Source organism: Falco punctatus (genome assembly GCF_963210335.1).
Source record: "Falco punctatus genome assembly, chromosome: 9".
In the NCBI taxonomy this organism is placed as follows: domain Eukaryota; kingdom Metazoa; phylum Chordata; class Aves; order Falconiformes; family Falconidae; genus Falco; species Falco punctatus.
The window spans coordinates 44385246-44402603 of NC_137589.1; the positions used below are offsets into that span (position 1 = coordinate 44385246).

General features: G+C 60.8%; 1 protein-coding gene across 1 annotated transcript in view; it reads left to right on the forward strand.

Moving 5' to 3' along the window:
• The first annotated feature begins 2523 nt into the window (after window positions 1-2523).
• ASS1 (argininosuccinate synthase 1) overlaps window positions 2524-17358 on the forward strand; it is a 31022-nt gene continuing 16187 nt past the window's right edge. Inside the window, exons 1-8 of the mRNA XM_080402908.1 lie at window positions 2524-2644; window positions 5549-5660; window positions 6112-6180; window positions 6469-6657; window positions 9890-9946; window positions 10430-10504; window positions 13758-13828; window positions 14214-14244. Of these exons, the coding sequence (XP_080259034.1) occupies window positions 5553-5660; window positions 6112-6180; window positions 6469-6657; window positions 9890-9946; window positions 10430-10504; window positions 13758-13828; window positions 14214-14244 (600 nt within the window). The 5' untranslated portion in view covers window positions 2524-2644; window positions 5549-5552. The remainder of the gene's footprint in view (window positions 2645-5548; window positions 5661-6111; window positions 6181-6468; window positions 6658-9889; window positions 9947-10429; window positions 10505-13757; window positions 13829-14213; window positions 14245-17358) is intronic.

Below are 17358 nucleotides of genomic sequence, written 5' to 3' on the forward strand. Positions count from 1 at the left end.
GCAAGGATGACAGCCTGGCCCCCGGCACTTGGCACAGCCACTGGCTCTCGATGGCAGGCTCTAGCTCCCCTAATCCACCCTTCTGGATGCTGCACGTGGGACGTGAGCTCAGACTCGCAGCTGTACCACACGCTAACAACTTGCTGCCGAGTGATCCCCTCTGCACAGCACCAAGGGCTGCATCCTGCAAAGCCTGTGCTGCTGCTCCCCAGGACTTCGGCACCCTTTTCTGCTGTGCACAGTGAGGCCTCAGACCTCAGAGAGAGACTTTGAGAGCCTGATACCTCTTGCAAGGAGCTTGGCTGGCTCAGGGGCATACACCTGCCCGGCCCAAAACAGCACAGGCAAAGGTGCAGAGCTGCACATGCTGAGCGTGCTGGCACAGCCTGTCCTGGCAGGATGCCTGTGTCCCTCAGGGTGTGAACCCAGTCCCCATGGTGCCCTGGTTGTCATCCCTTTCGGGCTACAAGTCTTTCTCCTTCCAGGGGAGCATTGTTCCATGGCTTAGCATCCTGCCCAGCCTGGCTGCTTTTGTCTCACTGCCCCAGCACCTGAGACCCCGGGCAGGGGTGGGAGGGTGTGGGAGCTGGGGTTCGAATTCCCGTCTCAGCCTGGGGCTCGTGGGCACCCCAGCACCCTCAGACCTGTCCCCTCTCTGCCTGCAGACATGGATGAGTGCGTGGAAAGTGTGTTCGAGCCAGATGTGCTTCAACACCCATGGAGGTGTCCAGCGCATGGATGTGCTGTGCCCAGCCAAGTACTGGAGAGGCTTCAGCCCTGGGTGAGTCATGCTGTGGGGACTGGGGGTGCCTGTCCCACCCTCCTCGTGGCACCATGGACCCAGGTGTCCTGGCTGCTCCGGACACCCCACTGCATCCTGCATTCCCCCCAGCTCTTGTGTGCAGCGTGTGTGTCAGTCACCGCACCCCAGGCTGCAGCTCGTGCAGTACCAGCTGCTCACCCTGCCCCTCAGCATCGTGGTGCATCTTGTCCTTGGGCGCTGCCCTCCACCACTGCCCCGTCTTCATGCTGCTAGAGCCCAGCAGCCCCTTGCCCCCCGCACCGAGCAGGGCTGTGGCATCTCCACCCTGTGCCTGCTGCGGGACCCTGGCACCTCAGGGTGCAGGTGCTGGCCCCAGGTGGGCAGCAAGCACCCAGCATCTTTCTCGTCCTCATCTCTGTCTCACCCTGGCCCTACCGACATTGCTGAGGGACAGGAGGGAACGCAGGGTCACATCTCCTCCTGTCCCTCGCCAGCCACTGCACCAGTGGGGGCACATGGCTCAGGGAGAGCTGAGCTTGCACCTTCCCCCCTTCCCCACACTCCCCACCCCCACCCCCCACCCCCACCACCTTCCCTGACACCCCCTTGCCCCAGGCAGCCCTTCACCCAGGGCCGGTCTCTGACTCAGCAGGGCCCTGGGGGCGGTGGGGGCAAGATGTCCCGCCAGTCTCTTGCAATCGGTTTTTGTTGCAACTCTGCAATTTGCACCAGCAGCCCTGAAGCAAACATGGCTCTGGACGGCCTTGGCCGCATTCAGCCCCCGGGGGGGCCGGGGGATGGAGCCAGGTGACAGCAGGCAGTGAGGGCCCAGCCAGGGTGCAGGGTGTGTGACCCCCCCAGCGCTGGGGAGGGTGGGGGGCACCCTGGCATTAACATGTACTAAACTGAAATACCCTTGTGTTAAATTATTAGTTTTATTTTAATCCACTTGGTTTCTGTGCACACTTATTTATGTTTTTTTTTCCAAATAAAGGTGTTTTGTGGCTGAATATCAGCCGCACCTGAAGAAAGTGGTGTCCTTCAGTGTGTGGGAGGGGGCTGCTCCGGCAGCAGCCCCAAATTCCCAGGGCTTTGGGCACCTCCCTGTGTGGCCTTGGACCGGAGAAGGTGGATTGTCTGGATGTGGCAATGCCAGAGGGCCAATGTCCAGCACCTGAAGGTCCAGTCCTGCCCCAACATCAGGTCCCTTGCTCAGCAAGAGCAGGTTGTGGCCTCTCTGCCCATGGTGCCGGTGAAGGCTGTTCCCAGAAAGCCATTTCCATCCTTCCCTGCGCGTTGGCCCCGCAGACCCCAGCCCACGCATCCCCACGTTCAGGCTGTGTCTCTTGTGGTGGCCATGCCCCTGGTGCAGGTGCCACAGCCAGGTCCCATCGCTGGAGCTGGCTCTGTGCGGTGGCACTGGGATGTCCCCAAGGCCCTGGCCTTTGGGCTGGCGTTCCTGTCCCCCAGGGCCACCTCTGCTGCTGCTCTGGGGTGCCCTGGGCACATGTGAGGGGGGGGAAAGTGGGTTTGCCCCATGCACAGCCCCCTGCCCCATCCCCCCCTGCCTACCCATGCTCCCACTTCTCCTGAGGGAGTTCCACAGAAATTCCACCTCCTCCTGCTGTGCCAGGGGGAGGTGGTGGCAGTGCAGCGGGCACCGGGTCCCCTCTGCCCGCCGCTTTCAGCTCCCCGCGGCAGGGGGCTCAGCGGGGTCCCGGGGGGGCCGATGGGGAGGGCTGGCCCTCGCTGGGACCGTGCCCACGGAGGGGACAGTCCCGCGGCGGCCCCGCCTGCCCACGCCCAGCTATAAGGGGGGGAGGAGGAGGAGGAGGATGCTCCAGGCACCGGACCAGAGTGCTGAGGGCAGTGGGACAGCGGGTGAGTACGGGCATGGCACGGGAGGGGGTGGCGAGGGGGGAAGGGACCCTTTGCCTTGGGGTCCTGTCCTCTGCCCCCGGCTGGCCCTTCTCAACCCACCTGTGGGTGTCCCCCATCCCTGGGTGCTGGAGAGGGGCTTGCTGCTCCCTGCAGGAGCAGGGCAGGGGGGTCCCAGCCCCCTCCCAGCTCTGGGAGGTGCAGGCTGCAGTCGACCCCCTCTCCCCGGGTCTGCGGTGGGGAGCTTCCAAATGAGTCCCATCTCCCTGGGCCACCCCCAGGGAGGGGAGCTGGGACCTCGGCTGGCAGCACCCCTGCCCTCCTCGCTCTGCTCTGGAGATGCTGGAGGTAGGATGGGACCCTCGCGAGACGGAGGAGCGATGCTGAGGCAAGCCCCAGCACCAGTGAGCACACCCCCCCATGCCTGTGCTGCCGGAGCCCCCACCCTGCCCCGTCCCAGCCCGCACGCAGCACTCACCAGGGCACAGGCTGTTCTTCCAGCCCAGCTGGCAAAGGTGACTCCTTTCCTTCCCAAAGTTTCAAGTTTTTTATTCCCCACCCCACTGTTTTGTTTTTTTTTTCCCTTGGTTTTAAAAACAAAACACACAGTGTTCCTGCAAGGCAGCGCAGCCAGAGTTGCTCTGGTAAGAGCCCTGCCCCAACTCACGGAAATTGCTACGGAATAATAATCAGGGCTGAGAAAGTCCCACCACGTTCCCCTTCGCTGAGCTTTGTTTGCGCTGATTTATTACCACCCAACGCCAGAACTTCAGGGCTCTCCCTTCCTGGGCAGGCGGGCTTGGCACCAGCCCCGTTCCCAGAGCTGGAAGTGCCGGTGGCCCCACACTGTTGCTAGGTTGCAGGATGCATCCCCAGGGCCAGGTGTCCCTGGGTCCCTCGGGCATCCTGTGGGCAGCAGGACATGTCTGAGCAGGGAGGTTGGAGGCGTCTCCTCTAACCTGCTGCCAAGCATTTGTGAAGCGAATGCGCCCGGTCTCAGAGGTGCTTACTCGGGCTGGCAGCCGTGCCAGCGATGCTGGTGGCTGCAGCGGGGATGGGGATGGGGGTAAAAGAGGGAATTGCCCAGCAAGGAGCTGCAGGTGCAGCGTCATGGTTGGGCTGGGCCTTTTCGGGAACTGTGGCTGCCTTCCTGTAAACGGCCGGGTGAGGAAGGGAACGAACGGCTGAGCCTCCCAGGCAGGGGCCCAGCTCGGCGCCGCTTGCACAACCCTGGGTGCTGCCGGCACCGCTGGCACGGGCAGCCCGGCGGGTACGGGCAGGCTCAGGGCACCGAAGGGTGGTCACAGGGCTGCAGACCCCTTTGCTCTGCAGCCAGATGCTGTGCCTGGGCTGGCTCTGAGCCGTGCTCCGTGGGATGCTGGCCCCACACTATGCTGGCACACCCCGGCATAGCCGCACCCCACTGCGAAAGGTGCCGGGTGGGCCAGTCTGGGGGCGCTCGGCATGGCGCCTTCCCTGCCTGCAAAAGCAGCAGCAGGATTGTGCTGACTTGGCAGCAGCAGCAGCATGGAAGTTGCTTGGGACAGGATCTGGCCGGCTCCACTGCCCGCCTTCCCGGCCAAGGGTCAGCGGGCATTGCCCCTTGGTCAGGCCCTGGGGCTCACAGCCCGGCCCGGGGGCTGCAGGGAGCCCTGAGCCCCCTCCTGCAGCGGGACCCCCATCCCTGCCTCTGGGCTGCCACGTCCTTCGCCACCTCCTGTTGTTGGCTGGAGTCCTCGATACCCTCGACTGGCTGACGGCACCGAATCCCCATGTAGGTGTTTCATGCTGGCAGGAAACACGGGGCAGCATAATTAGGACAAATGCCCAGTAAGCATTAATTAGACTTGGGGCGGGGCCGGGCTCTGGGGGATGTTGCTGAGCACCCCAGCCCTGCAGTGACTGCTCACCCAGCAGCACCGGCAGGCACTGGGGGCCAAGCTGGTGGGTGGCTGTGCCTGTCTGCCGCAGCGGCTCCTCTGTGCTGGCCCTGGTGCCAGGCTGTGACGTGCCAGGTTGTGCCTGAGCAAGGCACCTGGCTGCATCTCCACTGCAGCTGGGAACCTGCACCTGAGCCCCTGCCCCCTGGCGTTGCAGGGTGCTCACGGGGGGCGGGGGGGGGGGGGGGGGGGTCAGGCTGTGCCGGGCTTGTCAGGGCAAGAGCCGTGTGGAGCAAAGGTGAGAGCAAAGCGGCCCCGACGGCTGCCCTGGCCCCCTCCGACACCCAGTGCCGCTGTGTGCACTGGCTGGCACATGGGCAGGGCTCTCGCCCGTCGTGGCTGTGGTGCCCTGGCTTTTCCTCCTGCCTCCAGCCCTCCCCCTGCTCCTTGCAGCCCCGGGAGGGCTCTTGCTCCAGATGATCCCTCCTGATGCTGTGGTGAGTCCCCCCTGCACTGCCTGCTGCTCACTGCCCCCAGCCTGGCGCCCCCGGCAAAGGAGGGGGCTCAGCCGGCCCCAGGCGGAGCACAGCCCGGCTCAGTGGGCTGCCCGTGGCCTTGGCCCCACGGGAGCACCCAGCAGCTGACGGCAGCAGCTCTCACTGCCGGGGAACGAGAGCAGTGCTGGGAGCTTGTGTTTTAATCCAGGAGCTTGTCCCGCACCGCCAGCCCCACCACGTGCTCCTCTGTGTACTCAGGCCACTGCTGGCCCTGAGTGTTTGATTTACGTGGTCTGTGCTTCTTGCCTCCTGGTTATTCATCACCTGGATAATATTTGTGTTGCCCAGGATATCCCACCCCTGGGGGAACCCTCATCCCTGGCTGCCCTCAGCACCCGGCTGGACTGGGATGGCCTGTGGCCAGGTCAGGGACAGTGGGGAGGTTTCACAGCTGATGGCTGCAGCATCCCTGCACCAAGTAAGGGCAGGGGCTGGACCTGTCATGAATCCCTTTCCCTTTGCTTTGCCAGCACCATGGCTCAGCCCAAGGGAACAGTGGTCCTCGCCTACAGTGGTGGCCTCGACACCTCCTGCATCCTGATGTGGCTGAAGGAGCAGGGCTACGAAGTCATCACCTATCTGGTGAGCTCTGCGTGGACCCTGTCCCTGGGCGCTGAGGGTGGAGGGGGCACTGAGCCATGGGTCTGGGAACCTGGGTGGGTGACAGGGGTCCTGGCACGTGTGTAGACATGGTGGTGACCCTGCTTTCACTGGTTAACCATCTCCCAGGCTGGGTGCTGCTCTGCTGAGCTGCCAGCCCTGCAGGCACAGCCTGTCCCTGCCAGCAAATGACCCTCCACTAATGAGGGCAGTGCATCAGGGCAGAGCTAAGGGGCTTGGCAGAGGCAGTATGGGCACGAGGTATGCTGCCCCAGGGTGGGCAGCCCCCCCCCCCGGCCCATCCTGTGTGGCCTCAAGCCTAGCCAGCATGAGCTCTGCCATGCCTTGTATGATGCCCTGTGCCGGGCTGAGCTTGCACTGGAGTTCTGTGGTTTCTTTTCAAACTCAAGTCTTGTTTTTTTCCCCCTTCCAGGCCAACATTGGGCAGAAGGAAGATTTTGAGGCAGCACAAAAGAAAGCACTGGCACTGGGGGCCAAGAAGGTAGCAGCATCCCTCCCTCTGGCTGCCCAGGGGGGTCTGAGCTCCCCCTGCTCCCTGCCATGGGGCTGATCCCTGGGGTCTCCCACACCCCGTGGCTGGGGCCACCACAGGGAGACGGGACAGTGCCAGTGAGGAATCCCTTTTCCAGAGGTGCTGCACCAAAGCCTTTTAGTAGCATCTAAAAAAGGGGAGGCAAAGGGACCCTTTGCTGCACCATCCCCCAAGCCCCAGAGGAGTGGGATCCCCCCTAGTCACCCTCCCATCACAAGGCTCCCTCCATCCCGGCAGGTTTGCCTCGAGGACATCAGCAAGGAGTTTGTGGAGGAGTTCATCTGGCCAGCAGTGCAGGCCAACGCTCTCTACGAGGACCGGTACCTGCTGGGCACGGCGCTGGCACGGCCCTGCATCGCCCGCAAGCTGGTGGAGATCGCCCAGCGGGAGGGAGCCCAGTACGTTGCCCATGGCGCCACGGGCAAGGTGAGGGAGGATGGGGGCACCAGGGCAGGGATGGCACGGGGTGCTCGGCAGGGGGACCCAGTCAGTCCACTGGCCAATCTGTGGGTGCCAGGAGGGGTGCACAGCCTGTTCTGTGGGTGTTCTGTGGGGCAGTGCAAATCTCAACCATGTTTCAACACTTCCTTCTCACTTCTGGGATTTCTGTCCCCAATTTCAGTTCCCTCTCCCTGTCGGGAAGGCTCAGGTCACAGCTGAACCCTCTGCTTTTGGCAGCAGCTTTCGAAAACCTGCAACGGGCAGGGGCTGCCTGGGCCAGGAGCCGGCTGGGGCTGCGCCAGCACTGCCTGGGGCGTGGGGCACCCCGGGCAGGGAGCGGCTGTTCCGGTCCCCATCCCTGTCCTGGTTCCCATCCCTGTTCCGGTCCCCATCCCTGTCCAGGTTCCCATCCCAGTCCCGGTCCCCATCCCTGTCCCCTCCACAGTCCCTGTCCTGGTCCCTGTCCCGATCACAGTCCCTGTCCCGGCCCCATCCCTGTACCCGCCACAATCCCTGTCCCAGTCCCTGTCCCCATCACAGTCCCTGTCCTGGTCCCATCCCTGTACTGGCCACAGTCCCTGTCCTGGTCCCTGTCCCCACCACAAGTCCCTCTGTCCCGGCCTCATCCCTGTACCCGCCACAATCCCTGTCCCAGTCCCTGTCCTGGTCGCCATCCCTGTACCCCCCACAGTCCCTGTCCTGGCCCCGTCCCTGTCCCCGTCCCGATCCCCATCCCTGTCCCCGTCCCCATCCCCGTGCCCATCACAGCCTCTCCCGCCCCGGTCCCGTCCCCCCCGCCGCAGGGCGGCCGTTTTGCCGCTAGAGGCAGCCAGAGACCGCGGGAAGGGCGCTGGGGCCAGCCCTGCCCGGGGCGGGGGGCGCCTCCGGGGGGGCTGGGGGCCTGCGAGCCGTGCCCCCCCCCGCACCCGCAGCCCTGCCCGGCGCGGCGGGGACACCTGGGGCGGGGGGTACTGTCACCCTTCGGGGGCCGTGGGTGCTGTGCCTGCGCCCAGGACCTGCCGGGTGCCCCCTCCTCCCCATCCCACAGGTGCCCCTCCTGGCTTAGGGGCAGAAGCCAGGTGCCCCCCTGGAGGGGTCTCAGCGCAAGGGGCTGGGGGGGCGCTGGGTTTGGGTGCCCACAGCTATGGCCGAGGACCCTGCTAGAAGCCGGGTGCTGAATCCAGCCGGGAGACAGCCAAGGGGCATGCCAGCACCGGGGCAATGGGGCAGAGGGGCAGCCGGGGGGGGACCTCATGGCCAAAATAACTCCTGTTCCTGCTGTGCTGGGCTCCCCACACCGCTTCGCTGTCCATCTCACCCATCCCCTCTTGAAAGCCCCCCCTCAAGGGTGCCCTGGAGTCATGCACCCCCAATGCGATGATGTCCCCACCACTCCTGGGTACCACCAGCACCAGCCATCCCTGCTTGTGTGAGCACCCCCGGCTGTTCCCCAGGCCACGAGTGGGGACACCCTTGGCTGCTCCCCAGGCCATGGGGGCACCCCCAGCTGCTCCCTGGGCCACAAGGGGGGACACCCTCGGCTGCTCCCCTGCTCCCCAGGCCATGGGGGCACCCCTGGCTGCTCCCCTGCTCCCCAGGCCATTAAGCCTCGGGCTCGGGCAGGGACCCACTGCAGGTAACTCGAGCCCCATCCCCGGCTGAGGCCACAGCATCCCAGATGCGGCCATCTGCGGTGCCCCCCTGCCCGAGCAGATGGGCTTGTTTTGGGCCTGTAAGGGAAATGAGTGCTTTGGTGGATGTACTTGCCTGTGTGTAATAGTCCTTGGGGATTTCCCAGCCCAGGCGTAAATGTATCCTCCGGGCCGGGCCGAGAGGAGGGGAGGGGGTATTTACACCCCGTGATGCTGGTGGAAAATAGGCTTTGGTTAGCACTATTCCCTTGGAAGGGCTAATAACTCCCAGGCTCGCTCCTCACCCCTTAGCAACTACCTGGTCTCATTAGCGGGACCTTGTCAGCATGGGCCAATTAAGATAAAGGGAGGTTCAGAGCTATTTAATTACGAGCTGCTGCATCCTCCTGGACACCATGGTCTTCCCTCCCCTACCTTGCCCTCTCCTTCCATGTGTCTTCTGATGCCTGTGGGGGAAACCCACCCAAATCTGGGTTTCTGCCTGCTCAGATTTTAGACGTGTTAGCCCAGGGGAGAGCACAGCTCTCCCGGGGTCAGCCAGGCTCCCTTGGAGCCAGGTGAACGGGCTGCATCAGGGCTTTGAACACCCAGCTGCCAGGACCACCAGGAAAGGTGGGTTTGGGCTCAAACCAGCCATGGAGAAAGAGCAGGAGTGACCCCAAGGGACAGAGCCAGCCCAGGTCCTGGCATCCGTTACCCCCTCCCGCTGCCCTCCGTGCTGGTGGAATTGAGGAGAGAGATGGGTTCTCAGCCTCAGGCCTTGCTTTTTGCAGGGAAAATGGCCAGCAATCCCATCCCAGTGGCATTACTGGGAGAACAGGTGTGATCCTCTTCTCCTGCACAGAGACCCTCAGTCTATGAAGTCCTGGGTAGCACCAGGTGGACATTGCTCCTGGCTGGTGGCTCTCGCAGGGATCTGCAAACGCCCTGCTCAGCCGAGGGCCTCCCGAGCCAGGGGCTGGGATGCTTTTCCCAGTGGACATAGAACAAGTGGCTGTCCTGTGTTGGCTGAAGCTGAGACCCTGGGACATGTGTCCCCTATCTCTCTGCTGAGGGGGGTTTGGTCCTGTCCCCACACAGGGAGAGCAGCTGGGAGCAGGGAAACAGTGGGTCCTTGCCTGCTGTGCCCGAGATCTCCAGTGTTGCAAGGGGAGTTGCTACTGTGGCCAAGCAGCGTCTCAGAAGCTGCATGTGTGTGCGGTCACACGTGTGTGCAGTGCCGCACACGTGCTCTCCCAGTGCCCAGCAGTCCCCGAGCCTCCCAGCTCCCCAGACGAAGCCGTGGGGCTGCAGTGCAGCTGGGAGCTCCTGTTTTGTCATCTGCACTTTTATTGCTCCTTCCTTTTTTTTTTTAAACAGTTCCCACCAGTTTTGCAGTTTCTTTCCCCAAATCCAAACCTGCAGCCCTGCCAGGACATGTTCCTCTCCCAAGGATGCTGCATCGCCCTGGGAGAGCTTGTTCAGGGATGAGGCCCCATCCCCCATCAGTGGGGGGGGGGGGGCATCCCCCTCCCAGTCCACCCCAGTGTGGGGTGACCCATCAGCATCTCCCATTCGTGTTTCAGGGCAACGATCAGGTTCGGTTCGAGCTCACCTGCTATGCCCTGTGTCCTAAGATCAAGGTAAGGCACCCGGGCTGCCCCTGGGGCCCCAGCAGGAGCTCCTGGCCCCCTCCCCAGCTGGTGGGGAATTTTGTTTTAACACCGATGCGAGTGGCCGTGTCTCACTTTAACAAGCTGCCAGCTGCACGAAGCGACGTTTTGGCATTTGAGGGGGCTGTAATGATACTTAATTGACCTATTTTCACCCCAAACACTACGAGGCCATGGAGGAAAGAGCACCGAGGCAGGTGCTGGATAATCGATGCTGCCTATTTCCCCCTTGCATCCAGCGCCTTGTTAGGGTCAGGGGTTTGGGTTACTCCACCCTTGTGCAGGGAGATTAAATTTCAGCCAGGGGGACCAACACCCCATGGGTCTGGCTCTCCAGGGCTGCCACAAGCCCTCTCCCATGGGGAGCCCAGAGGGGTGCTGAGGGGCGCAGGGGGACCAGGGGCTGCAAGGGGACCAGGGGCTTCTCATCTCATGCTCCTGCCCTCCTGCCAGGTCATTGCGCCGTGGAGGCTGCCCGAGTTTTACCAGCGCTTCCCTGGGCGCCGTGAGCTGATGGACTATGCCAAGGTAGGAGCCGGCATGGGGTAGCCACGGGATGCTCGGGGTGGCTGCGGGATGCTCAACGTGGCTTGGCAGGTGACAGTAGCAAGCCCTGCACAGCATCCCTCCAGCACCACGCTGGAGCCTTCTGGTCGGTTTTCCCCCCCTCTATATTTTTTTCTCCTTCCTTTCTAAAAGCCCCATAATTACCTGGCTATTAATGGTAACCCGCTTTCCAAGGAAATGGGTCCCAGCTTCCTGACTCACGTAACAGACAAAGCAAATACGTTTGCCTTTGTTGTCCCTTCCTTTTTGAAGTACAAGTTGCAATAAAACATATTAGAAGTTTTGCATCAGGCTTTTACATGCCCACCAGGGTACCTTTCTTTTTTAGCGACTTCATGGAAATGCTAGACAACTCGGCTCAATCAATCAAAAGGGAAAAGGCAGCTCTGTGCATAAACCAGAAAATTGCTTCAGTTTTTAAATAGCTGCCGTCGAGGCTGCCTGGGTAATCTCTGGGAAGGCGAGGTGCCGAGCCGGAGGGATGCAGCGTGGGGTGAGGAGCCCTCCGAGCCCATTAGGGCTGTGGAGAGCAGCGTGTTGAGGATTGTGTTTGCCATCTGCTGTTGTATTATGAAGGGGCGAGTTTACGAGAGCTTTCCATATGTTGCCAAACAAATTGTCAAATAGGGCAGTTATTAAGAGCGCCGCGGTTTTATTATATGGAAAATGGAACATGTGTTTCGGGTTTGGGGTTTTTGTTTGGGGTTTTCTTTTTTTGTTTGTTTGGAAGGAGGGGGAAAGGGAAATGAAATGGACTGGGGCCCCATTCGAAGAGGAAGGGTTGGGGGTTGAGGGTTTGTAGTAGCTCTAGGTCTCTGTTTATGTTCAATGTTTGAAAAAAAAGGGGGTTTTCCCTTCATTTTCACGCTCAGAAGAGGGAGATGTGTGGCCAGGTCTTTTCAGTGCCTGGATGTGCTTGCCTCAGCACTTGGGGAGTTATAACGCGATGATATCTGGGGCTCCGTTGGTGCCAGGGAAGCTGGGAATCCATGTCACTGCAGCACATGGCGTAGCCCTTGCCACAAATTTGCTGCCCAGGGCTGGAGCCAGCCTTGCTCCAGCAGCCCTGCTCCAGTAGCCGCTTCATCCCCACAACCAGCCGGGGCTGAAACACCTTAATGAGCAAGGTGGAACTCTCCTGGATGCTGCTCTAGGATGAACCACCACCGCAGGCAGAGCCAGGTGGGACAGAGCTTGTCAGGGCTGTGCCCTCAAAAGGTTTCTCTTCGGTCTCAGCATGTTTGGCCCTGGCCAAAGCTGCCTGGGCTTGGCAGATGTTGGTATGTGGGTCCAGACTTGGAGGATCCCCTTGGAATCGGTTGCGTGGGGCAAGGGTGGGCTGGGGAGCATGGGCTTCCCGAGGTGCCAGAGGAGGCAGAGGGAGGAGAGGGCTGGCTGCAGAAATAAATCAGCTGGGGCTCGTGGCTCAGGATCAGCGGGTGTTTGGCTGTGAAAGATGCGTTTATAGGTGGCAGGTGAGATGGCACAGGGAGAGCCCATCGTAGGGCACAGCCTCCCGCAGCCCCTCGCGGCTGAGTGCAGCTCCTTGGATAAACAGCCCTCAGCATTAATTGCTTGGCTTTAATTAACTAAGGTGAAATGTCCTCTGCCAACATCCACGAGGGCACTGGGTTGAGGACGAGGGGGCAGGTGCCAATGGGAGCGTGGTCTGACCCCAGGCAGGGCTGAAGTCTATCCCCCAGCCCTCAGTCTCCCCTGGTGTTATTTGGGGGGGGGGCTTTGGGGGGTTGCGGGGCACCTGCAGCTTCATCTGTCTGAGGGATGGGACAGGGAGAGGCATCTTCTCACTCTTTTCCAGAGAAGCCAGGCACTCCCCAGCACTTGCACCCAGCCGGCAGTGTTTTGCCCTCCCAGCAAACCCAAGACTGTGTTTTGAAGCCCCTGTGAAGCGTTGATGTGCTCTGCCTGCTCTCCCCCGTGGGCAGGGGCTGTGGGCAGGACAGCACCCCCGCAGAGGGGCCTGGGTCGAGGAGACGAAGGCTGCCCAGCGCCCACCTCCAAAGCCTGGGATGGGGGTCCTGGGGGTCCCACACTGGCAGTATGACGTGGGACCAGCAAACCAGGACCCACGAGCCTGGGGCAATGTCCCCACGGGGACAGAGCTGAGATAGTCCCTCTGCAGCCATAGGAGGTATCTCAGAACCTTGCTCCCATCTCAGGTGATGGGTTGATGGCCATGATTTTACAACTACAAGCATTTCCTTCCCTGCAAACAAGGAACCTCTGCTCAGGCCCTGCCCCTCAGTTCCTGTCTGAGCCCTTGGCTGATGTCCCTGCCATGGTGACACTGAAATGCCAGAGCTGCCTGTTGACCTACGAGCTGTACGGACACACCAAGGCACAGCAGGAACTCAGAGCTGCCACCACCACCTCCACTCCTGGCTCACCGTGGCCATCCCGCAGCTGGGACATCGTGGCTCAGCATGCTGGCAGGGTGGGTGACGTCCCTGCTGGCTCCAGTTCTTAGCTCACCCAGCGTCGCCTCTCCCGCTAATTCCCCCCCGTATTCACCTCATCTTCACAGGCAATTTCCCCCATTGAAATGTCAGCGGATAATTGAGCACGCCGGTGACCTTGTTAGGGAGCTGGGCTTGGTGCTGTGCGCTGTGCTGGGGAGGCAGCCGGCATGGGGCCGTGTGTCCCCGGTCATGGTGCGCTCGGGGTGCTGGGCTGGGGGGAACGCCTGGCACCTGTGTGCTGGGTGCCTGCATCACCACGCATTTGCACGAGGCTGTGGGGACCCGTGTGCTGTCCCCCCATGGCAGAGCATCAGTCCTGTCTAGGCTGCAGAGCGTCCTGTGGCTTTGGGGACTTCTGTGTCACCTCCCCCTGCTGAGGAGCCCAGCTTGGGGAATGCACCATCCTGGACCTGGACCTAGAAAAAGCACACAATGTCCGTGCTGGTGGTCTCCATCGCTTGGGTTGGTGGGTGCTCTGGGGCTCCTTCTCAGCTGGGGCGGTCATTCTCCCAGCCACACCATGTCCTTGATGTCCTCATCGAGGTGGCCCTTGCGGTGGGAGCTGGTGTTGCCCAGGGTCAGGGACACTGATGTGCACCTTGCTCCATGCTGCATTGCCGGTGGCCCGGGGTTGTGCCTTTGTGCTTTTGGGGCTGATCCCGGCAGAAGCCGGTGCTGGCGGAGGCTGGCCCTCCCTGCAGGCTGGCTCACCCTCGTTCCCCTTCTCTCGGCAGAAACATGGGATCCCGGTACCCGTGACGCCTCAGACACCCTGGAGCATGGATGAAAACCTCATGCACATCAGGTGAGAGGCTGGGCAGGGGGGGAGCTCCTGTGGGGGGAGGACCCAGCGCCTGGGGCCCCTATCCCCCCATTCTGCGTGGCCAGGACAGCCCTTCTCGCCTCCAGAGTCCCAGGCTGCCGTACCATGTGCTGGCCAAGGGTGACCCCAAAACCTCCAGCCTCCCTTTCTGCCCAGTCACCCACGTCACACATGGCAGCACTCACCTCCTGGACTCTCCTAAGCCTGGCGTTCCTTGCAGGGCTGCTGCTAAAAGCCCCTGGCGATCCATAACGTGCATTTACGCCCATCCTTGGGGGGTGGAGGGTGGTGGGTTGTCCTGGTGGGTTTTGGGGTTGCAGGTTGCAGGTGCTGCAGTGACTTCTCTCTCCTTCCCTGCCTGCTGTAGCTACGAAGCCGGGATCCTGGAGAACCCCAAGGTAATCAATCACAGCCACCCGGCCAGCATGGCAGCCACAGGGCTGAGGCCGTCTCGTGTATTTGCAGCCTAATTGGAAATTTCACGGCGGGCCGTGTGTGTCGGGCAGGCCCCGGCTCCTCCGCCTCTCCTGGCACGTTAATTGCTGCCAGCGTGAATAGGGGAAGGGACCGTTTCAGGGTGACACTGGAGGGGCCAATGTCATGGAGCTTCAATAAAGGAGCAATTAGAGGATGAGGCGCGGGTGGGAGAGCGGGGGCTGGTGGTGGGTGGCAGGGGTCTGGGCTGGCCCCTGCAGCTCGGGTCTCCTGGCCATTGCCTGCAGCTCGGCCAACCCTCCTCGCTTTCCCATTCCCACTCTGGGGGGGGGGAAACGGGGTAAAACCTCCCCTTGTTTGGAGACCCTGAGTGCACCCACGGGACCCTCGGCTCCCTGCTGATGGGGTCAGGAGCCCAGCGTGGTGGGTGCTGTGGCCATGTGCTGCTGCTGGACGTGGCACATCGCTCGGGGAGGTGCGGGGCCGGCCCTGCTTGCCCTCGATAGCGCTGGTGGTCCGGTGCCCGCTGGCCCCTGCCTGCACTGTTCATGCTCCAGCGGGTCACGACGGTGGCTACTTAAACTATCCATCAGCGCTAATTAGACAATCCGGGGAGAGGAGGGGGAGGCAGGCGGAGAGGGAGAGGAGCGGGCTGGAGCTCAGCGCCCGCAGCCGGCTCACCGCGGCTGGGCTGGCGCGTGCCTCGGGCAGGGGCGTGAGGAAGAGGAAGGTGGAGAGGAGGTCCCGCTCCCCCATCGGAGTCCCCAGGAGGGGTGTCTGCAGGTTGGGCTTTGCAAAGCCAGGCCCTCAGGGGGTCTTCTCCTCCAGAAGAGCAGTTGGCACAGGGATGGGGTTTCATGCCTCGAACTGGAGCTAGCGAGGGGCTGACCCTTCCCGGTGCACCCATCCTGACCCACCCTGCCGCACCCAGTGCCTCTCCTCCTGGGGAAGACCCCTGGTCCTGAGGCTCTGCCAAGCCCGCTTCCTTCCCAAAGCCAGCTCGGAGAATGGGGCCAAGCAGTGCCCTGACCCCATCCCCGAGCATCCTCTGCTCCGGCACCTCTCCCTCTGCCAGCGCCGGGAGGTGGCTTCCCGCAGTGTGGTGTCACCACCGTCCCTTTTCCCGGCGCTGAAAGCAGTGCTGGGCACCGGGGTGGCCACGGCAGGGTCCGGGGTGCCAGGCACGGCGGGCTCCCCTCCCCAAACCCCCAGGACCTGCCAAACGCAGGGATTTGAAAGCAGATGGTTGAGCTATTTTCTGCCTCTGTGAGGCCCGATTGAAGGGCAATGAGGCAGCTAATGCGGAGAAAGATAGAAATTTACTTGCTTTAACTTCATATGGCACTCTGAAAGAGTTCATTCAGTCCCGGGCACAACAATATCAGCCGGATGAATAAACCATTTGCGGCATCGATAGCTCTGCATCATGGTTTACTTCATGGACCATTTGCTTCCAATTTCTTCTCTTCTTGCCCCGTTTTTCTTGCTTCTTTCTTTCCCCCTCCCTCTCTCCCTTTCCACACACTCTTCCTTTTTTTTTTTTTTTTCCCCTTTTTTTTTTCCTCCCCTTTTTTTTTCCCTCTCTCCCCTTTAAAGATGACATTGCAGGACTAGCCCCCCTGCGGGGAGGGATAAATAGAAGGCATTGATACACTGCAACAAACTATTTGTCATTTGAACTGTGCTTTTAGGAGAGAGAATAAAAAGAGGACAGACTCGCACCGTAATGATGGAATGCAAGCCAAATGTCACTTTTATTTCTATTTAGTTATTTTATTTAATAGGGGTTTTCATAGTTGGCTCGGAAAATTGGAAACTACCTGACTTTGACTTCCAATGTTTAGTAAAGAGTTTTTAATACTTTCCAGTATTTTTCCCCTCCCGCCCCCCCACATCTTTCCTTTTGAACTCAAAGTTTTTCATCATCTCTTGCAGGTTCGTCTAGTTAATAAGTGTGATCAGGGCTAGGAAAGGCCAGACGATGTAAAATTGAAATCCGCAGCCCGTGTAATTTGTGCATGTGTGCGCACGGGGGGAAAGGGGCAGGCACGCCTGCCAGCGCCTCTTGTTTAAAACAAGGGAAAGGGGCAAAAATGAGAAAAAATGGGAACCTGAGGTAGTTTTACTGGAGCGTGTGCTGGGGTTCTTATGTCTGTATTCCTGGGATTCGGCTGTGGCCCCACGGTTTGGGGTGAGGCAAGGGGGGAGCCCTGGTGTGGAGAGGGTGGCAGGGATGCTGGCAGCTGGGCAGGCCACCCTCAGGCACTGACAGTGATCGGGTGTTGCTATTTATTGGAGGGAAAAAAAAAAAAAAAAAAAAAAGAGGAAGTTCTCACTAAAAAAGATCATTGGAAGTTCTCACTAAAAAAGATCATTGCGCATCTTTAAAAATTTGAAATGAAATCTTCTTCTGCAGAGAAATTAATTTTCCCTTTAAGAAGCTTAACATTTTTTTAAAGCAATTGCTTTCGGTCTTTTTTGTTTGTTCGTTTTCTAACTTGCTTTCTAATTTGTCCTTTTCTCCCACACTGGAAAGGAGAAGGGAGGAAAAGTGAGCAGGAGAAGAGTTGTGCTTTAACAGGAGAGGGAGCACGAGCAGGGCGGTGGATGGGTGCAGGCAGGGCTCTGCCGCCCAGGGATGCCCAGAGCTCCAGCTCTCACCAGCCAGGTTTGGTGTGGAAATACCAGTTTACCACCATTTAAAACATTTGTAGGAGCAGCCGAGTTTGGAGGAACTCCACCCGAGCTGCTGGCACAGGGGGCTTTAGGTGACTGGGACTCCTCATCTGGAGGAGGGTCCTTGGCAGCATCCCCCCCTGATGCCGGCCAAGCCCAGCTTTGCCCCAGCCCTGCTCAGTGGTTCGTTTGCTCAGCCCTGCCTGCCTTTCCCCCACGTTGCACATGCCCTGGGTGCTCCGTGCCTCAGTTTCCCCTCCCTGAGCTGCGGCTGGGTGGAGGCGTCCTTCCAGAGACAGGAGTTTTCAAACGCCAGCCTGGAAGTGGTTTGGGGTCAGCGTGTGCAGTCGCGTCGTGCATCAAGTGTCGAGGGGGCATGTGAAATTGCAAAGCATTTGCTC